Raw genomic sequence first — 22444 nt, forward strand, 5'->3', positions numbered from 1 at the left:
AAAATAAAATGAGTTTTGTTCTTCTTGTATTTGCACTTCAGTCATTTTGTCTAGATTGAAATCGATGACCCCAGAAATCAGTTTAATTTAAAGATGAAGTTGTAGAGAACAGGCTTGTTGATTCAAAGTTTAGTACCGCTATTAGGGGGCTCAATAAAAACCAAAAAATATCTGTTTGTAGCTGAAAAGTGCTGATATCCATCATGAATGTCTATGAAACAGTTATGTAATATCTCAGTATAATTGAGTAATCTGTAATATCTCTATCACACCAGTTGGTCCATAGACAGTTTTTATTGCCTCAAAACAAAATATGTTGATAAATAAATCAGAGTTGCCAGAACATTAGGTTCACCAGCCCTACCCACTAGTTGATTGAGGTTAAAAAAAAAAGGACGTCCGTGCTTCTGGATGTCTGCTTTTTCTCTGTGCAGTTCACCGGCTCACTGTAAAAGGCAGTATTGTATTAGATTCCAGTGAAGCACAGCAGGTTGTTTTTGACAGTTGGTGTACCTTGAGCACAGTTGGTTTCCTCTGTACACAGTGGATACAAATCCATCAGGCTATATAGCTGATATAGACCCATTACAAGAATGACCTCTGCCCTGATGCCAATCTATCTGAGCTTGGCTCATTATTAGATTTAAATCTAAATTGGATCATTTTAAGCGCATCACACTGCATGCTATGCTGTATAATGACAGTGAAGGCATGTTTTTCCATCTAAATAACCTAGTTATATAATATAACATTTGGTTGATTGAATAAGGCAGTTTCATACAGCTTTAGTCATGTTTAGTCATTGCAACAGTGCTTTTCGCCCTTAGACGAGTTAGTGTGGAGTTGTTTGCTTTTTATTTTTTTCTCATTTATTATTTTTTAATGTTTTTTTTAATGTCATTATAATTATTATTATTATTATTATTATTATGTGTCAGGAATTTAGCTCCTTGTATATTTATTGGGATGACAGGTCAAAGGAATACTCTCAATACTCGCCACCGATAACTGTGAATGCAGTGCAACATCATAGGACTCCTGCTCAAAGTGCTTTTTTTTTGGGCGGGGGGGGTTCCATTAAAAAGGTGACAGCAGGAGGACTCTGCTGCTGAAGTCCAGTGAGTGCCCTCCTGAGGTAGTCAACTTCCTTGCCAACAAAGCATGTCAGTGTTACGTGGCACTCTTTGATTGGGCCTCGGTTAAGGAGTGGCAGGCCACCGTCCATGCCCTCAAACAGAACTCCACCAGTCCAGTCAGCATCAACCTGAGGACAGATTTCAACTACATCCAGGCTCTGAGCCGCTTTGAGGAGGGAGATCTAGCAGAGTGTGGAGCTCAGCTGGAGCTGCTGCCCGGAGAGGACTACAGCTCACTCTCCAGCAGCAAGGACAAACTGGGTAAAAGACTGGAAAATCTTTAAACAAATTAATTTTCCTGATGCTTAGATTGTTAGAGATGAAGAAGAAATCCTGTAAATATTAAAGTTTTTAATTTGATGAAGAAAACAACAAAATATCATTCTTCATAGGCTTAAGTTTTGTCAACCAAGAATATCATATCATAATCATCATATTTTAATGCAATCTAATATACCCCACTAAACTACTCTTTTGACAATGTGAGCAACCAAACATTGCACTCTTCAAAGAGTTGGACTGTAGATTAGTTTATACATTTGTACATAATAAACTGGTGCAAATATTTTTAGAGTATTCCCATTTAGCCCTTAAAAATTTCACATTCTTGTGTGTGTGTGTGTGTGTGTGTGTGTGTGTGTGTGTGTGTGTGTGTGTGTGTGTGTTTGTCTGTTTGTCTGTTTGTCAGATCTGAAGAGGCTTCTGCCCTCAATGAGTCCAGATCCAACTGAGCTTCAGAGAGCCATCGAGGTGCAGCTTCTTCGAAGTGCTGTTTCTGCCATGACGAAAGCCAATCAACAGCAGGAGCAGAGGACCTCAGCCAATCCAGAGTGAGTATAACTCTGAAGGTATACTGGAAACAGAAACCACTATCAGGTCCTAAAGGGTTCAGGGATCCAGGTACCCTTATGGACTGGGTTAGGATCAAACAGAACTAGTTCATAAGATGTGCTGTCCCACTACAAAATGTTATTTGACCATCTCATGATTATGTGGTCTAAAAACACTTTGCAGTTTTGGTGTATAGGTCCCTGTGGTCCTTTTTTTTTTTTTTTTTTTTTTTTTTCTTTTACCGGAAAAGCTGTCAAGTTTCAGCAGCATTCCTCAAGAAACCAAAAAGATGTCTTTTCTCAATGTTGAACTTGCTTTGTAAATACTGATGTGAACTTTTTTTTTAATGACTAGTTCCATGTACTCATCAAAGAGGTACGCAGTCTGTTAGTTAATCATGTGACGTGATGTTGTAGTACGTTGGTGCGCTGCCTGAAACAGACTGGGCGGATCTGCTTGGGTCCTCTTCGCCTGTCCACCCTCACCCTGTCTGATGCCTTGCCCACCCTGCCCACCCTGCAACTCCACTGCACTGCCACGCTGGAGAATACACTCACTGGACAAGAAGTATGTAGACCCACACTTCTCACTTGATTGTATATGCAATCTAAATAGAATGCATTTACAATAAGAATGTTTGTATAGCTTTTTTTATTGTTTTCCTGAAGTGTTTAACGGTTTGGACAACAGAGAATTTAAATTTATGTTATGAAAAAGAGCACAACCAAAGATCCTTCATTCTTTGCTAAACACCAAGATACTAAGACTGTTGAATGACAGAGCTGCTGACGAATTTATAGTGTGCTGCAGTGTTAGCCTGAAGTAAACAGATGTAAAAAGAGCAACAAAGTAAACTTCATGATTGTTCTGACCAAAGACTACAAGATGCAGGTTTAATTCCACCCTGTATTGTGTTTATTCTTTGCAGGACTGTGTGATTCCTCTGTGCAGTGACGCTCTGAGCTCTTGTAAGCAACAGGACATCCAGCCTTTCCTTCAGGCCCTCAGATACACCATGTTCCAGAGACAACTCCTCCACAAACTTAAAGGTAAATATCAATGACGTAAATAGGCACATTGACAGTATTGACGGCTTCTAGTCATGACACGAGTTTTGTGTTGATCAGATTGCAGTTGTGTTCATAATGTTTTCCTAATTGGCAGTTGTTGGCATTATCTTTCCTTTTTGAAGATTTGCACTGATTGTTGGGATTATTGGCTGAAAAATGATCTCAAACTTAATATGGTTTCTGTGGACAAATAATGTAATGATGTATTACAAATAACACATCCTGTGTGACCATTAAACTTATTTGCGAATAGCCCAGCAACTGTTTGTGTAACATTGCATGTGTTAACATTAGGGTTGTCCCATAAAAGTTGATGACTATGGTGTGGGGCCGATGACCTAACGGTACATGTGCAGGGAATTGAATGACATATTTCTCCTACTTGTATTTAGGTGTAATGAAGAAAAAACACCAGTTATAAGGTTAAGTGTGTATTGAAACGAAAAATATAAATAAGAAAAGGCTTGAACCAAGAAACCACAAGCACCTGAACGAATAATGTCCTAAAGCCACCCCAGCCTCATATCATCTCTGAAATTAATATGAGCCTTCAGCAGTCTGAGTTGGACAAACACAATGACTATCTTCCAAAGGTAAGGCAATTTTGTCTTTTGGCACAAAATTACCTTTTTTTTTTACTGTCCTCCCACTGCAGCTTAGCATCGCGACACTGTCCAGGGAGTTAGAGAGAGGGAATTCTACATTAAAAACATTAACTTTGGAAGATGTCCATTTGCATTGTCTAATTCAGAGTGCTTAAGCCTCATATTAGTCTCAGATAACCTTAGAATACATTTTTACACTGGACAAGGACTGTGATTGAGTGATTTTGTCCCTCATCACTTACAACTATGAATCTTTTAATGACCACTATGAACAAGAGGAATGATTAGTGTTCAATGGGCATCTCACTATTGTTTCAAGACAGACTTGAAAAAAATGTGACCTTATCCTAGGCTGTTGAATCTAGCAATAATACAGAATTTTGTTGTTTAATGCCCCGCACGTGTGCATAATTTGGATGTAAGTAATGATAGTCTGCAGCTCTTCATCTGAGAGCTCTATGCGCCGGTTTTGTTATGTATGTTTCCTCCCTGCCATATTTAAAACTGATCAAATAGAGCCAAATATGTACATATTCTTTTGTTTACACCTGTCTTATTGAGGAATAGCAACACAACCAAAGTGAGAGACTCGGTGACAAACACATTGCAGTTCCTATAACTTCTTCACAATAAAATCCTCCTGTGGGTTCACCAATGGAATGCTTTTAATGTGAAAATGCAGCAGCAGGAACTGATGGGTTTGCATCAGCAGTAACTTAACAAAGTCAGAAAATGGCTGAAAGCAACCAGTAGACTATAAAATAAGGCTGAGATCTGAAGTGGACAGACCCAGGTCCATGGAAAAACCCTGTAACCCTTTCTACATGGAGCTCTGAGATTTTGACATCTCCATTCTTGTCTAGGTTACTCTTCCTCCATAGACGGCCACCTAGTGGAACTTTGTCTGACCGCTGTCAAATTTGCCCGGAAAAAAGGCAACATTGCTTTGGCCTCCCGCCTGCTCAGCCAGTGCAGTGAAGGGACACAAGAGGAGAAGCAGCAGGACGAGCTGAGCCAGGCCTTCAGTTGTCTCACTCTGGAAGGCACTCCAGGGGAAAAATGGGGACCAGAGCTGCAGATAGAAAAGGCAAAAGTACTGAGAGCTGCAGGTGAGGAACAGGAGACATTCAAAGTCTGTGCACTACTGTTAGGGAAATAGAATGGTGATTTTGGCTAAGATAAAGCTGAGAATTTCCATTAACTCTGTCCAAAGCAGCTTTAGCATACAGACACAAGAACAACAGTTCTCAGACCAGTGGCAAAAAACATTTTTGAACTTTTGAAGAGGCACACAGGTCACAAATTTCCATCTGACAAAGACATAAAGGCTGATCCCGAGTTGCTCAGCTATCAGAACCCACAATATTTCTGCAGTGTGTGGATGTTTATGCTCAGGACACTGTCATCAGTTTCCTCTAAGCAGTATCTCTGTCCACAGGCCAGTCTATGACAGCCATGGAGATGCTGAGCAGGGCCGCTTTGTCCTACTGCCATGTGGGGAAGAATGAAGGTGCTGCCTGCCGCTCACTACTGACACTTTGCAAATGGCTGTTGGCTGACTGGAAGGACATGACACCTCAGCTGAAACAGGCATGCTTACCTATCAGTACAGCTTTAATTTACTTTGGTCTGAATTTCTTTGTTTTGATATCTAAGCCTGACAATTTCATAATTTTACTAAGGTATTCTTGGGTAAAAAAGGCCTTTTTGTGCTTCGAAGAATTTTGTTCTGTTTTTTTTTTTTTTTTTTTTTTTTTAAACCAAGGATACACTGGGTGGTGGTATTATCAAAGAAAAAACTAACAATTGTTTAAGGACTGGTGATGTTTCGGTTTAGGTGGTAAAGAAGTCAGGAACAATGATCTCATCCAATGCGGTGGGCAACATGTCACCTCTGAGCCGGAATATCGCTGCTCTGCTTGAGCTTCCCCTTGAGGACCAAGGCATTCCCCACATCATTGCTGAGACCTCAGGTAACATTTGCAGTTAAGGTACAGCTGGCTTAATACGACACATTTATGGTAAGGTATCCACTCTCAGCACACGTTAAAGTGGTATTCTCGAAAATTTCAGTCCTGGTTGATTTGGGGCATCTGTAGTTAGTGGTGGTAACAGCAAATGCAGTTTAATACTACAGGTCATAAAATTCTGGGGGCAGCAAAAAAAAAAAACTGTCATTTTAATAAAGAAGTCAGGCAATAATTGGCCTTTTTCCATCATTTTGTGAGCAACTGTGAATCTGATTTTATGCTGCACACGGCATGAGTGTGAACAGCAGGACACAATGGAAAAAATCAGTTCACATAAAAATTGCAGTTCTTATCTTCTGCAGTTCTGAATCAATTCGTAAATGCCATAAATTGATTTTGTAATAATGTTAGTTATTAACTTTATGTTGATGAACGAAAAAGGGAGAACTTAACTGTAACAGCATAGTGCAGCACAGGGACATCTTACAGCGCAGACATACTAGAGTCATGTCGTAGTTAATCTTCAAAAAGGCAAATGTTTGGGCACATTTTGGATTTAATGACTTAATAATTGGCTTTGGCAAAACAAAGAAAGTATTTTTTGAAAACTTCGTACCCCGTCACCTACACACTAACGTTATTGGAGCAAGGCACTGAACTGCAGCTCTGACAAATGAGACCTGCTGACCAACACACACTGCAGCACTACAAAATTTCAGCTAACTCTCACTGCAGCACTGCAAAATTTCAGCCAACTCTGGTGGGGCGAAGATAATAACTCGGTCCGTAGTCTGTATGTCAAAAGCCCTGCGCTTGTACATGGGCATTTCTCAGCACTAATACTGCAGCAAAGAGGGTTTTCTCAATTACTGGGGACATAACATTAACAACACAGAAGGAGCACTCCACTGTTTTTTCTTTGTCACCCTTTGCTTCAGAACACAAACACCAACTTCAGTTTCTACAGAAAACATGTGGCCAGTGATGTTGGTCAGTAAATTACATTTTCATGTCATATTTTCATAAAGAAAGAAGACTGGAACATGCTTCCAAGTTAATATAGTTACCTTAAATATCTCCAAAGATATCAGTCATAACAAAGCTGCATACTCTCACACACCTTTCCCAGCTTTTTTCAAAGGTATAATAGAGTTGTCGATTTGATTCTAGCTACATTTTGATCTTCCTTGTGCAGTGAGTGTGGGCGTTGGGGAGCCAGACTTTGTGTTGGGCCAACTCTACCAGCTATCCACCAGCCTGGCTCCAGAGGTGGCCAAGTCCTGGGCAGCCCTGGCCAGCTGGGCTTACCGCTGGGGTAGGAAGGTGGTGGATAATGCCAGGTTTGTTGACCCGTTGGCATAAATGTGTAGTTACCAATTTTGGAGCTCACTTGTATGACCTAATACAGTCAATTCATTATGAAGCTGATAATCTTCTCTTGTTTTTTGTTTTTTTTCTTGTTGGAGAGGTATTGATTATGATTAGGAAGCTGATAATCTTCTGTTGTTTTTCTGTTGTTTTTCTTTTTCTTTTCGGAGAGGTATTGATTAACTCCATGGTAACTTTTGATGCTGTAGTTGGGGGTAGTATTGTATTGTCTTGTATTTCTAGACCCATCAGCCCTATGAACAGCATACTGTGAGAATATTCCATCTGTTTTTATTTTTTTTCTCCTCAGCCAAGGGGAGGGATTGCCTCTTCTTCCTGGGGAAAAGGAAGAGATAGAGGTGCTGCTGCCAGCAACCACCAGTGACGAAGACAAGGACACCATTTTCAGCATTCTTGGACAGGCCATGTGTCGACGTACTGGCATACAGGTAGAGGGTTTTTTTTATTAACACTTTATTTCTGATTTTTAATATAAAACGGATAGACATAGAAGATAACAATCACAGATACCACCACCATCCCACCCACTGACACACTTGGTCGGGAAAAGAATTTAAAAGAAAAGGAATAAATATTTTAAAGAAAAAATAAATAATAAACAAAACAATGTTAAAAACCCCCCCCCAAAAAACGAATAATATTAATGATATGACAGCTTATTGAATTGTGCTTGTGATATATTGTTGTCAGTTTCAGCAATAGTCACATCCACAAAGTATCATTAGCTTCTTCAGCAACTACCCAAATATTGCTGTAAGTGGAAATGGGTTGGGAGTAGGGGTGGACGGTATAAACAGTATAGAAAGTACACCAGTAAGAATTTGCCCTACAGTATGGATTTTGACTATACCGTGCTGATGAGTAGAGCCCTCACAGATCTAAAGCAGCAATGATGTAACTACATATCTAGGAGGTAGCAATACGCTAAAGCGTGCATAGTCTGTCAGAAAGAAGAAGATTTGCCATGGGCTTCGTTGTCATTAGCCTGTGCCAGCGAATCATCCGGAAAATATGAGAGCCCATGCTGCTTTGTTTGAAATGGCTGAAAGCGCTGCACAGAAGGAACAGGAGTGGGTTTAAAAAAAAAAAAAAAAAAAAAAAAGACAGAAACAACTTCCATTATATGGCTATATAAATTGTCGGACGACAATGGTTGCATGAAGTGCGAATACATGCAATCATTTCTGTCACCTCAAATCGAAACACACTCTGGTCTCCTTGCCTTGTTCTCTGAAAGACATTAATTGATTTTCTTGATTTTGATGTGTTCTATATTATTTTTAATCCACTACTACATTTATCATTGTATTTAAGTGTTGGACACACCTCAGATATGATGAGACCCTTAGCAAATGCTTTTTCTGCATCTAACATTAGGATAAGAATTTTTTGTTTTGTCTTTAAACAGTTCTCAGTTATGTTTATTCTATTGTTAGTGAAATTTTAGTTTAATTTTAAGGCATCACCATCTTTGGTGGCTACAGGTGTCACCATCTTTTGTAGTGTCATCATGGTGTCACATGTAACCGTGGGGTCACATGTAACCAGTAACCATGGTTACAGCGGTCATTCTCGTAAGGTTAGTGGAAAAGGCTGTTTACTTGTTAAGAGTGTCCAAGTCCCTCTCTCACTCTCACAAGAGATATTTTGGGGTGTTGGAGGATACTGCTTTACTAATTTGAAGCTAGGCTACAGTGTGTGGTTCTGCAAATGCATACAGGGCACTAACTAAGACTTTGAATTAAAACATTAATTAGTTCATCTGGCTTCTTGTCTGTCTTTCACATTATCATTTAAGTAATATTCATCGATTAAAAAATTTAATACATTTTGTCATCATTTTTGTTTTCAAAGGTTATTGTCAATTCTGTTTTAGTCTACTTTTCCTTTTAAAACATTGTCATCATTGTTTTGGTTAATGAAAATGACAGTTGACACATTTTTTTTTAATACTCCACAACACAAATGGCCTTTTTTAAAAGGCAGTAACCTTTCTACGAATAAAGGAACTTAACCTCCATTTCAGTTGGAGGACCTTAGTTCTGAGTTTTGTTTTTCTGACCTTTTCAAGTACCCTTACCCTGCCAAAATGTCTTTCTGACATCAATTCAGACATCATAGTCGCAATATCAAATAGACAGAACTACACAATGTCTCTAACTTGCTCATTCTAATCATTTACTGTGTAGACAAACTAAGCAAATATTTGCTGATGGAAAAGGATAATTTAAACTTGGTAGCCTCTTATTATTAAAAAGGTTACTGTTCTGAAGCAATCTTTCAAATGTTGGGTGTTGGAACATTGCATACGCACCTCAATTGGTGTGATCCTTGTCTTTCCTAAAAGACTAATTGTTATCTTTTCTAGGGTTCTCATTAACAGCTCACTCTTGTAAAGGGCAGGTTGTTCTGATTCTACTGTTCTGTTGTGTGTCAGGACGAGGACATGGCTCTACAGCAGGAAGATGATGAGGACGACATGGTAGACGTGATTTGGCGGCAGCTCACTAGTTCATGTCCGTGGCTCGGGGAGGCGGGCCAGCCTGTAGCAGATGGTCTAATCCGGGTTTGGAGACAGGTGGTGGACCGCATTTTTGGCCTCTACCGGGTCTCCTGCCAAGCCTATTTCACCTTCCTCAAGATGAATGCTGGACAGGTGAGACTCTGAATGCTGGACAGGTGAGGAAGAATCTGCAGGATTGCTAGGGGCTACACTCTATGAACCTCATCACTGTGAAGCAGTATGTTGCTGTTGAAGACCATGACTGGGAGTGAGGGCAGTCTTCATTTTCAGTCCTTTATCCTGAATGTCTGCTGTGTGTTTTAGGTCCCCATAGATGAGGATGACCCTAAACTCCTGCTGTCCTATCAAAACAGCAAACAGAGCAATGATGATGTGATCGTCATGGCAACCCTGCGTCTCCTCCGTCTGCTGGTGAAGCATGCTGGTGAACTGAGGGAGAGGCTTGAGCTGGGCCTAGCCTCAACCCCTACAGCACCCTGGAGGGGTATGTCATACTGCAAAAGCATCCACATATGAATTCTTTACATGCAAACAGTGTCTGAAAGTTTGGTTGTGGTTCATTCAGGTTTTCTTCTGGTCCTGAGTGCAGAAAGCTACATTTAAATTTAGAGTTTTCATTTATAGTTGACTGAACAAGTCGACATTCACACCCACTTCATGCACTCATTGGCCAGGTGTGTGGAAGTGAGAAAGTAAGCAGGGTTTAAGATTCTCACAAGCTCTCTTTTTACATTTGTTACACAACTGTTGTCACTGTGTAAACATGATCATTGTCTTCCCAGGAGGGCCTGTCTGAAAATGTGTGCCACTATCCCCATACATATAAATGATTATCTCTTCTTCCCCCTCTCTGTGATGAGTGTATGTTCACCTGCCGTTGACTGTAGCGATTCAGAACAGTTATAAATACTCTTGCCTTTCGACATGGTCTGACAACATGGCATACAAACTACGAAATACCAAACATAACCCAACCCTTACCACTGCCTTTTATTTTTATTATAATGTTTGTCGTCCTCAGGTATCATCCCCCAGCTCTTTTCCCGTCTCAACCATCCAGAGGCATACATCCGACAGAGCATATGCAGCCTGCTATGTCGAGTAGCCCAGGACTCCCCACATCTCATCCTCTACCCAGCCATTGTGGGGTCACTCTCCCTGGGAGGGGAGGCTCAGAATGCAGGTATTTTTTAATTCTGTTGACATGGCTATGTGCAGCTCCTTTTTAAAAAGTTTGAAATCATGTTAAACATGTCTCATTTATTTGATTAGAAGTAATTTCTTGGTCAACTATTTTTATATTGCGTTGCAGTGAAAATATCATTTTAGTGGCCTTAATGACAGTGGAAATTATTAACAATGCCAGAACTCATGTAAATACTTTGGATCTGTTAATTGATGATGATGTGTTGATAGGGAGCAAATTGCCATCAGCCCTGCCCACCTTCTTGGGCAGCATGCAGGGAGAGGGCCTGGTAGGGGAGGAGGAGCAGCCCGAGAGTAGCCGACAAGAAGGAGCTCCAGAAGACCTGGCAACCTTCTGCTCAAGTGAAGACCAAGCCATGATGCAGGACTGTTACAGCAAAATCGTGGAGAAGCTGTCCTTAGCCAACCATACCATGGTGCTTCAGGTTGGAGGCTGCACACAATTAGACTTCTACACTGTTTCAAGGACAGATTTTGTCCCTGTCTCACACTGGATACATTTTTGCTCTTACAGACTTAGGGAAAGGGGCTATGTCAGAACCTCATCTATCAAAAATGACACATTATATCAGACAGAGCAGAATAACAGCATTCCACAGTGTGTTCATGTTACTTGTTATATTAGCTATGGCCAAAAAGAAAGCCACATTACAAGACAGTTCCTGATGATATTGAATAATCATCCATAAACTTCCCCAAAGTGTCATAAAGTCCAGCTGAAATCACATTTAGTCTTTCCTTTTAGTAGTCAGAAACATTTAACAATCAGTCCATATGTTTTTTAATCTATTGTTAATTGTTGTTTATTATTAAAAGGAAGAAAAAGGGTTTTGGGAAAATATCAAAACTGCTTCTTTTTGTCTCAATCCAGCTGGAGGGGTGTGTCTTGTCTGTCTGCTGGCAGGTTTTCATAGTGCTGTTGTTACACTGTAAGGGAGCAAGCAACAAAGTAAACTTGTGCTGTAGCTACACAACACGCTGTCACACACAGTGTGTTGTTAACGGTAGTGAAGAGTAAGGACAACACAGGCATCTAACCAGACTGAAGTGACATCTTCAGGTACCTTTACATGCTTTTTATTGTGCTGCATCTGAGCAGCTAATTAACTTTCTAGCTTGCAAACTGACATTACCAGGTCACTTTTCCCAAAGTTCATTTGTTTCATCCGACAAGCTAAGGCGCAAGACAGCACGTGTGTTCATGTTTGTACGTTAGACAAGAAGGAGACTTGAGCAGCTGAATGCTTTTCAAAGTCTGTGGTTCTTTTGTGTTGTGGAGCAGCTGCAGTCTGATCTGCTACGCCTATTATACAGCGCTGACATTAATGCTTTACGCAACACTTGATTGGCTGCATTGAAATAAGGTTTAGGGCTGTGACTTCAAAATTCATTCGTTTGAACATGGATAAAAAAAATAATGAAACTGTAATGAACTGTTTGAATTCAAAATTTACAGTCAGTACATCAGACTGTTTGAAGTAGTTTGGCTTGTGTTACAGCAGAGGGCATTCTTAAAATTCACTACCAGCTTGATGTATTGCTGCCCTATTGACCCATCAGTAAATAAAGCTAATAAAGTGTTTTATTGCAGAGATGGCTGTTTGGCGTGCCAGTTCAAGTTCATTTCAGTTTGACTTTTTGAGAAAGTGACAGCACTATGTACCATGTAGGGTCTTTAAATCAGGTTCACGCAGTAGTGTTTTGAAGCTGCTAACCAGTCCTGTCTGCTGACCAGGTCCAGCAGCTGGTGGGTGAGCTGCGTAGAGTAACCTTACTGTGGGATGAACTGTGGCTGGGTGTGTTACAACAGCAACACATGCATGTCCTGCGTAGGATCCAACAGCTGGAGGATGAGGTCAAGAGGGTCCAGAACAACAACACACTGCGCAGGTGAGGCTCACCTACTTATTGTATACTTTTTAGAAGCTGAGGTCCTTCCAGGACTTACAGTATATTCTTCACTAACAACTAAAAATTTACATTCTTTAACATTGATTTAACACTACATGTAATAGTACTTTATTTGGTATTATTTAGTATTACTAGAAAGGGCTGAATTTCTGTTAAAAGAACCCCCCCACATTTTGGCATTTTTTTTGTAAAAAAAATAAAAACAGCTCTTTGTAGGAGAATTTTTTTTTTTTGATTTGCTCTCTGTACTAAGATTGTTTCAGACAAGACTTATCTATAGTATCTATTTGCTTCTCTCCTACTCTCTGTGCTCACATATACAGTAATTTAATACAGCCATATTCCCAATAAGGCTGTTCTCATTTCCAGGTTTTTGTGTTAAATGTTTTTGTGTGTCTGTCAGACAACGGAAAAAGGATGAAATAGTGACTGAAACATGGCCCATTAAGACTGACAATACTGGCGACTCTCTTCTACAGAAAGTAGCTAAGGTTTGTCCAAAAAGTCGCTAGATTTGTCGCTAGTGCCTTTCTGAAGAAAAGTCGCTAAAGGGGTGTGACAAGCAGGTAAATATAGCGACAAAGGTGCTAAGTTGGCAACACTGTCTGTCAATCCCCCCCCCTGATGACACAAGAGAAACAGTTTGCGCCAATTAATTTTGAGGCGCAATGGCCAATGCATTAGTGCACTAGTGACTGCAGCAACACTAAAAGGCCTAGAGGACCACGGAAGACAACTTAAGTGGGGGATCAGAGGGTTCTTTACTTGGTGAAGAAAAACCCCTTCAAAACATCTAATCAGGTGAAAAACACACTCGAGGAGACATTGTCAAAGTGTACAATCGAGAGACACATTCGTGAATGTAAATATAGAGGGTTTACCATAATGTGGAAACCCTTGGTAACAGAAGGCCAGTTTAGACTTTGCTATTAAAACATCTAAAAGCCTGCCCTGTTCTGGAACAAGATTCTTTGGACAGATGAAACCAAGATTAACTTGTACCAGAATGATGGAAAGAGAAGAGTATGGAGAAGGAAGTAAACAGCTCATTACCCAAGCATACCACATCATCTGTCAAACATGGTGGAGGCAGTGTTATGGCATGGGCATGTATGGCTGTCAATGGAACTGTCACTGGGGTTTACTGATGATGTGACTGCTGAAAGAAGTAGCAGGATGAATTCTGAACTGCATAGGGCTATACTATCTGCTAAGATTCCACCACATCATGCACAACTGATAGGATGGTGCTTCACAGTACAGATGGATAATGACCCAAAACATACTGCAAAAGCAACCCAAGAGCTTCTCAAGGCAAAGAAATTGAATATTCTTTAATGGTCAAGTCAGTCACCTGACATCCATTGTGGTTGTGTACAGTGTCAAAATTACGTAAATTGTGTCACTGTCCAAAAACTTATGGACCTAACTTTGGTTTCTGAAATCATATTTAGGCATATAAAGGCATTATTTATAATTCTGATATGATACGCTTTTTGGTTGGAATGATATATAATTGTTAAATATTCATTATTACTCAAATTCCATGGTCTTACATTGCCATTTTCTGCCCTATATGCTAGTGTCAGGTCCTTAAAAGCATCGTTGGCAAAAGACAAACATCAGCTAAAAGAGATTCTTGGACTGACATTCTTCTGTGGGGTTTTTCTCATCTCATACTCATCTCATTTTCCTCATGGAGTATAGTGTCTCCAGTAGGCAAATGTCTAATGGTCCTGACTACATGCCAGACAGGATAATGGTAGTTTCTCTTTTCTTACTATATACCATTTTTCTTGTTGTAGCATAGTAAATGTTGAAAAATATTGAATGTTGAATGTTTTTGATATTTATGTCAGTGTTTTTGATATTCATATATGGAATGTTATCCTGACCTGCAGTGATAAGAGTGTCAGAAAACTCAATTCTGACACGTTATCTCTCATAAAGGAGATGAAAAGTAACTTGATGTTTTTGTGCAGACAGAGACATTACAGTACTAATGATCCAAGGCTGGATCACATTCTGGCAGGGTGCACTGGAGGACGTGTGAGCTTCCCCAAGCATACAAAGCTGTGTTAAACTACCTCTTAAAGTCATAATTAGCGATGTTCTTGGCTTCTCACTCACCGATCGAAGTGCTGAACTGCTTGGACCCTGTTATATTTGCTTGCAACTTTAGTTACAATCTTTGTTTTGCTGCAGGGAAGAAAAGATTGCCATTATGCGTGAGAAGCACTCTGCTCTGATGCGTCCCGTGGTTTTTGCCCTGGATCACGTCTGTAGCATCACAGCAGCTCCAGCAGAGACGCCACATGAGACCTGGTTCCAGCAGACCTACGGTGATGCCATCACCTCTGCCCTGGAGCGCCTGAGAAACCCTGCCAACCCAGCCAACCCTGCCAGCAGTTGGCTTTCCTTCAAACAGGTGTGCATGTGTTTGTATGCATGTATATGTGCTTAATTCACTAAGTTTCAGACAGATCCATTTGCATAGATATAGCTGTATTAATAGTTATATACATTTTAGTGTCCATACAGCATTCATACAATCATTATACATTTTACACATTGAAAAAGTTTGACCCAATTGGTGTGTGTGTATTGGCCAGATCATGATGAGCCTGCAGCAGCGTGCTCAGAAGCGAGCCAGCTATCTGCTTCATCTGGATGAGATTAGCCCTCGCCTGGTGTCTATGACCACAACAGAGATGGCCCTGCCAGGCGAGGTGTCTGCATCCGACGCTGTCACCATTCAGAGCGTAGGCAACACCATTACCATCCTGCCCACCAAGACTAAGCCTAAGAAACTCTTTTTCCTGGGCTCAGATGGATGCAACTACCCTTACCTTTTTAAAGGTAGGAGACCAGCTCATAGCAATGAACATAAGTGGGAATAAATATGTGAATAAATAAATTCTGTCCGAAATTTTCTTATAACTTTCCAAAACCAACGATCCCACATTCTCACCAGCTTCATGCCAGCTCTGCATAGGAGAGCAAGTATGCTGGGTTTGATCTTCTGTTTCTAGCTCTCTGTTTTTCATTTGTCACACAACTGTTTGGCACTTTTCATGCATACAAGCAAGTGCAACATCATGAATGTATTCCCAGAGAGATTGTCTGACAATGTACGCCCTTATGCCTGCTTTTAAACAATATTACATCTCCCCTCTCCATCATGACCAGCTTTTCACTCCACCTATGAGTGTGGCTTCCAGATGTTTTGAGATAAGAAATTTCTGCCTTCGTCCCTATACAATGGAGGTGAATGGAATTTAGTTTGCGGTGCTCATGGCATTGAAAATTCAACAACACCTCTTTCCAAAAAAGTTATTCCTATGGGAGATCCACAGACCTCAGTTTTCATAAGGACTATTTCTCATAGTGTAGAAAGTAGTTTTAAAAATTGCTCACCTTCGGTCCCCCTATGCATTTTACACGAAGCAAGTTCTAAATTAGAATTAGTAAAAGTTGCATTTTCTCTGTCAGAATACCTGATTTAATAGTTGAAGAGTGTCAGTAGTACTGAAGTAATGATTAAAATCTTGTCTCTCTCAGGTCTTGAGGATTTGCATTTGGATGAGCGCATCATGCAGTTCTTGTCAATTGTCAACACCATGTTCACCAAAATCAACCAGCAGGAGCAGCCGCACTTCCACGCCCGCCACTACTCTGTCACCCCTCTCGGAACCCGATCCGGACTAATCCAGTGGGTGGATGGAGCCACACCGCTCTTTGGCCTCTACAAGCGCTGGCAGCAGAGGGAGGCTGTGCTGCAGGCTCAGAAGGTAATATTCTCCTCTGTACTATGCTGCACTGTAAAGTAGTAAATAGACCTACCCTGGATTAGGTAAACAGCAAGAAATTGTTTATCGAGCTGCACAAGCCCATTTTCTTACGACCTCTCCTGTTGCAACCCCATGTTCTGGTCCATTGCAATTTAAATATTTTGTCAGAACTACATTAACTTGTTTTTTTTTGGTTTCCTGACCAGGCCCAAGACTCATTTCAGCAGCAGCCTGTGCCTCCAGTACCCCGCCCCAGTGAGCTCTACTACAGTCGCATTGGGCCAGCTCTAAAGGCAGTGGGGCTCAGTCTAGATGTGTCACGACGAGACTGGCCTCTCAGCGTTATGAAGGAAGTGCTGAAAGAGTTAATGGAGACTACGCCCTCCAACCTACTGGCCAAGGAATTGTGGTGTTCCTGCGCCACACCCAGCGAGTGGTGGAGGGTTACTCAGGTAACCATGGCCATTAGCATTTTTAAAATGATGTGATGTGCAATATGATTAAAACAATGTCCTTAGCTGTTGTTGTTGTTTTTTTTTGTTTGTTTGTTTGTTTGATTCATAACAACATCTTTTAATTTATTTTTATAAAAAACTACGGTATCGGATGTTCAGAGGCATCATCATTGATCAAAGTCCAGGGCTTGCGCAATTGTCCACTGTCAGTGTCCTGTTTGATTGATATTCCTTTTCTTTTATGCTGCAGTCCTACGCCAGATCCACTGCTGTCATGTCGATGGTGGGATACATCATTGGCCTCGGCGACCGTCACCTTGACAATGTGTTGATTGACATGACCACTGGAGAGGTGGTGCATATTGACTACAATGTGTGCTTTGAAAAAGGTCAGTTTGTTGAGAATAACATTAAAAACCACTTCATATCACAAATATACTCTGCCTTGTCTTATGAGCTACTGTGTCACTTCCATTGCTGATTAGAATGATTTGTGCAGAAGTGCTGTCAAAATTGGCCAAAAATGACATTTGATTATTCCTTCTAAAAAAACACACATTTGCACCGTTTGAGTATCTATTTTTGCGTATCATGTCCTTTAGAGGGGAAACTAATACAACAATAGACATAAGTACTTGATTGCTCAGAGTGCAAATCATTCCCTGTGGCCGAGTTGGATTGTGAACACTCTGCCATCATTACCACACGGTTGTTGAATTATTTGCTCGTTTCAACTTCACCTACACTTCATTTTCAATCAGTGAAAGTGACGTTGTCTGACCCTGTCCATCATGCAGTGTGTTCAGTGCAGCAGCTCAGGCCCACACAAAAACTCACGAGGCAGACAGCTGGGGTAGTGCTGCTTTTTTTTTCACAATCAAATGTTAATTTTCACAACGAATGTCTGTTTTTACAATTTGATTATACAATCGAATTTAGAATATCTGTTGACAGCCCTATTGTGCAGCATGTCATAAAAATTGCCTTGAGCGAATAGTAATGCAATGGAGAAAAGAAGACTGTATGCTCAATATCTGTTGAGCTGCTCTGTTTTTATAGCTTAGTATAACTTTAAGTGTGTGTAAGTGTGTGTCTATTTTACTAGGCAAGAGCCTGCGGGTGCCAGAGAAGGTCCCATTCAGGATGACCCACAACATTGAGTCTGCTCTTGGAGTCACTGGGGTGGAGGGCATCTTCAGGCTGTCCTGTGAACAGGTTACTGTCATATCACACACTGCTCAGCCCCTATCTTGCCCTGTTGCACCCCATTACATTCACACTGAATTGTGTATATATACATTTACAGTCTAGGACATTGTAATTGTAAAACCATTGGAAGCCTGTTCAAGGGATAACCTTTAAGAAATTAGTGTGCAAGACCTAGTTTTGATCTTAGTGCTAAGTGCACTCTCTAAGTGCTGAAGTTAGATGTGTCATTTCAGGTGGTTCAAATGATGCGTCGGGGCAGAGAGACCCTACTGACCCTGCTTGAGGCCTTTGTCTATGATCCCCTGGTGGACTGGACTGCAGGGGGGGAGGTGGGCTTTGCTGGAGCAGTGTATGGAGGAGGAGGCCAACAGGCTGACAACAAGCAGAGCAAAAGGGAAATGGAGCGAGACATCACACGCTCTCTCTTCTCCTCCAGGGTTGCTGAGATTAAGGTGAGGTCATGACAGGAGTAGAGTCCTTCATGGGCTTAATGAGCCCATCTCTGTCTCTTAGTGAATATTGAATATTAGCCATTATTGTACAAATTTGCTGTGATGGACTTCCTTCCTGAAGTTCTCTGACATCTTGTTTATTTTTTTCACATTTAATTTCATTAAATTAGTCAACATTTTCTAACTATATGAATGATGATGCAGAGGTTTTCTCAGTCTGATTAGAATAAAATTCAGGAGGTGACAATGAATGCTCACTTTTTTGTTTAAGAGCATTTGTGTAAACAAGAAGACAGCAAGAAAACTGTTGGGTGAGATTTAGGTGTGATTGGTATACTGTGTGGACTCTGTACAGGTTAACTGGTTTAAGAATCGTGATGAGATGCTGGCAGTGCTGCCACAAGTGGAAGAGGCCATGGAGGAGTACTTGGTCTTGCAGGAGTTGCTCTGCCAGGGAGAGAAACTACAAGCCAAACTGCAGGAAGAGATGGCCTTCCTGGAGGGGGCAGAGAACCATCCAGACCATCTCATCCTCACCCTGGAGCAAAGGTCTGAGGCAGCACAATGCTTGTTCACCCCAAAGCCATGCTAAATGAACATCTGTCACTGAGAAGTAATTTAACACAAAGAATAAGTTGTCTACATTAACTCATTTATAATAATTAGTGTCACTGTTAAATGCTCAGTTAACTTTTAAAATAGTCTAGACTTCAGATATTTCTGAGAATCCGGACAGTAATGTTGCTGCCATTGTAATATATTTAAAGTGACCAATTCATCAGATGTAGAAAATGTGGCCAAGAGAAACACTCAAGTTTTTCTTTTTTCTTTTTTATACTTTTATTCAATCTTCATTTATGTGGTTTGTATTGTAACATTTTTTGTTTTTGTAGGATCTTTTATTTTTTCAGTTTCAAACTTACTAATGGAACACTATGATTTATTTTCTTCAAACTTTCCAATATGACGGGTGTAATCAGGGAACAGACACATTGCTCACATTCTACTGTAGTATTACATAGAAATGTTTACAAAGATTTTAATGAATAATTTTGACTGTTTGGCTTCATCCAACTCTCCTCATCACAGGTATTCTGAACATACCCAGCTGCAGTCACGGCAGCGGACTGTGCAGGAGGCTATTCAGAGCAAGCTGGCTGACCTGGACCAGTGGATCTCCCAGTACCAAGCAGCATTCTCAAACCTAGAGGCCTCCCAGCTGGCCAGCCTCCTGCAGGACATTAGCAGCCCCATAGATCTCGGTTAGGCCCACTTGAAATGATGCCAGCAGGATGAGTGGATGAATTTGTTAAAAATAAGCAATTTTCAAGAAAAATTTTTTGTATATGTAAAATATCGTTGCTGTCAGTTTCTGAATATGATGTATTTTAATTAGCTAGTTACCGTTGGATGTTTTTTAGGTTTATTTAGGGGAAAACATACATTTATATAGAAAAACAGATTTTGAAAACATTTGATAAAGATATTCATTGGATTTAGAGAGCATCAAGAATGTTAATCTTGTTTTGCTGGAACAACACTGGCCGTGTCCTGCTTGATCAAAACTGCCAGCAGTGTAGGTGGTGATATAAATGCTGCTAGTATTTCCGCCCAATTTAATGTCTATACATGACTGCAGTAAAAAAAAAAAATTCTTGGTAAAATGCCACATGGAGCATTTTATTTTGGTTTCCTTGAGCTGTCTCTCACCTTGGTTGTCCAATTCTTCCAGGTCCTCCTAGCTATGTGCCAGCCACAGCCTTCCTGCAGAATGCGGGCCAGGCCCACCTGATCAGCCAGTGTGAAAGCCTGGAGGCAGAGTTGAGTTCCTTACTGCAGCAGCGCCGTGGGGCCCTTCGTGGCTGCCTGGAGCAGCTGCACAGCTATGCTACAGTGGCTTTGCTGTACCCACGGGCTACTCTTGTGCTCCATCGGGCCCACCAGTGGAAAGCCTGGTTGGAGGAACTGCTGAGAGACATGACAGTGGAGCACTGCCAGCACATCTACAGACAGTAAAGAACTGCAGCAGGCTTGCTTCTGTGATATCATACAAACTTTTAACTCTTTATACCCTTTGTACTGTTTACTTTACTTGCTTCATTTTAGTGGCCTGAATAGCGCAATGGTAAAGGATTATTGCAAAAAATGCCACATGTGATGAACTGTAGATTCTGAAACACATTCGGGGCTATAGTCCCTAAGCTCAGCCTGGTGGCTGTGCTCTTTGTTCTCCGTATCCTCTCATGGCTGAAAGGCTATTGCCTATAGCTGTTACTAAGTAAAATGTTCTCCTCCTTGTTGGAGTTGTTGAAAGGTTGCTTCACCCTAATTACAAAAAACGTGTCTCCAGAAACGGTATCCTAGTTACTCAGGATAGTCCACAGACAACACTAAGAATATTTTCGGATTAACATTTTTATCAGTAACATTATGTTATGCTTGTTATGTAACTAATCATGCCCACAATTATGCTTTGTTTCCATCTCCCTTTAAAGATATGAGGTGCTGTTTGCTCCCCAGCCTCCTGCAGCCTCTTGCCAGTTCCTTTCCAGTGTGGAGTTGACTTTGCAGCACCAAGTAGCAGACACCAATGAGCATGTGATGCACCAAGCAGAGCGACTGAAGGCTGAGGGTACAACTGCAGCAGCCTGCGAGGAGCAGCTGCAGGAGATTGAACACTGCATTACAGTCTTCCTTCGGGAGAATGGAGAGCCAGGTTCCCTCAGCCTGGCTGGAATCATCACATCTGCCCTCTGCACACTCTGCAGGTTTAACACATCTCTCACGCCATGTTTCACTGTGCTGTTTGTCCACTCAAACTAAACTAATGGAAAATAGTTATTGGTACAAAGGTATTTTGATTTAAATTTCAGTAACTGCTGTATTGCTGAAACTTTGATATACCACAGTTACACCTAATCCATCTTATTTTTTTTAGAAATGTGGTGCTTCAGAAAAGTGAAACTGAGAAAATGAAGGGGAATGATAAAAGTTGCAGGTTAACAGAAGGAAGTCATTGAGTTTCCTTCTTTTTCCAGGCGGAACCTGGTGATGGAGGGGGCGGCAGCCAGTGCTGGAGAGCAGCTGGTAGACTTGACATCCCGGGATGGGGCATGGTTTTTGGAGGAGCTCTGCAGTATGATTGGAAATGTCACTGCCCTGGCAACGCTGATACAACGCTGCCCACTCCTTCCCCATGACCTGGAGTTGCCTTCACCTTCAGATACCACCCAGGCCGTGTACCTGGCCAATGCTGTGTACACCTGCTTGCATGTAGGTGCAACCCCACATCACAGTGAACTCAACTGGTTACAACTAGGAGCAATTTTATGAAATGTTTTTGTGGGTATGTAAATGTGGCAATCTGTTCCACTGGAAGAAAGATAAATGACTTTCTGGCACTGATGCGTCACCTTGTTCACTGTAGGAACTAAACACCAACTTCCGTCAGATCATCTTTCCAGAGGCTCTGCGCTGTATGGTAAAAGGAGAGCCCACCCTGGAGTCCATGTTGGCAGAGCTGGAGCAGTTGGTGGAGCAGAGCTCCGATGGTCTCGGCCTGCAGAGCTTGTCAGACAGTCTGCAGACCACCACAGGATTGGACCACGATGGGCACAGCCACTACCTCCACATCTCAAGGTATGTAGCTGCTATGATTGTGGATTGAATTCTACTTGCCATGAATTTGATCAGACACAGCATTGGCTTAACTGATTGTAAGAAAATGCTTAAAGGATCACTCCAGTTTATTTCAGACTGGCATATTTCCCATGGATGTGGCTATTGTGGCTCTGTTTCTCGTGCTAACTTTGCGCTCTCCACCTCTGCTGTAGAGATCCAGGAAACAAGGTCTTCCTGGATCTGCTATGAGCCTAAATTAGAATGGCAGCCTAGA

General features: G+C 41.2%; 1 protein-coding gene across 1 annotated transcript in view; it reads left to right on the forward strand.

Annotated features, from left to right (window-relative positions):
- The window catches only part of smg1 (SMG1 nonsense mediated mRNA decay associated PI3K related kinase), a 73788-nt gene that overhangs the window by 32376 nt on the left and 18968 nt on the right, over positions 1 to 22444 (forward strand). The window contains exons 25-51 of the mRNA XM_040116438.1: positions 1086 to 1397; positions 1825 to 1966; positions 2384 to 2534; positions 2896 to 3016; positions 4506 to 4751; positions 5081 to 5232; positions 5480 to 5615; positions 6808 to 6952; positions 7291 to 7429; positions 9439 to 9657; positions 9829 to 10009; positions 10547 to 10708; positions 10942 to 11156; positions 12467 to 12621; positions 14848 to 15070; positions 15255 to 15501; positions 16204 to 16433; positions 16640 to 16885; positions 17139 to 17277; positions 17994 to 18103; positions 18331 to 18549; positions 18905 to 19098; positions 19639 to 19811; positions 20282 to 20561; positions 21045 to 21317; positions 21588 to 21822; positions 21977 to 22188. Of these exons, the coding sequence (XP_039972372.1) occupies positions 1086 to 1397; positions 1825 to 1966; positions 2384 to 2534; positions 2896 to 3016; positions 4506 to 4751; positions 5081 to 5232; positions 5480 to 5615; positions 6808 to 6952; positions 7291 to 7429; positions 9439 to 9657; positions 9829 to 10009; positions 10547 to 10708; positions 10942 to 11156; positions 12467 to 12621; positions 14848 to 15070; positions 15255 to 15501; positions 16204 to 16433; positions 16640 to 16885; positions 17139 to 17277; positions 17994 to 18103; positions 18331 to 18549; positions 18905 to 19098; positions 19639 to 19811; positions 20282 to 20561; positions 21045 to 21317; positions 21588 to 21822; positions 21977 to 22188 (5257 nt within the window). The remainder of the gene's footprint in view (positions 1 to 1085; positions 1398 to 1824; positions 1967 to 2383; positions 2535 to 2895; positions 3017 to 4505; positions 4752 to 5080; positions 5233 to 5479; positions 5616 to 6807; positions 6953 to 7290; positions 7430 to 9438; positions 9658 to 9828; positions 10010 to 10546; positions 10709 to 10941; positions 11157 to 12466; positions 12622 to 14847; positions 15071 to 15254; positions 15502 to 16203; positions 16434 to 16639; positions 16886 to 17138; positions 17278 to 17993; positions 18104 to 18330; positions 18550 to 18904; positions 19099 to 19638; positions 19812 to 20281; positions 20562 to 21044; positions 21318 to 21587; positions 21823 to 21976; positions 22189 to 22444) is intronic.

The sequence above is a fragment of the Xiphias gladius genome, chromosome 3, assembly GCF_016859285.1.
Source record: "Xiphias gladius isolate SHS-SW01 ecotype Sanya breed wild chromosome 3, ASM1685928v1, whole genome shotgun sequence".
Classification (NCBI taxonomy): Eukaryota; Metazoa; Chordata; class Actinopteri; order Istiophoriformes; family Xiphiidae; genus Xiphias; species Xiphias gladius.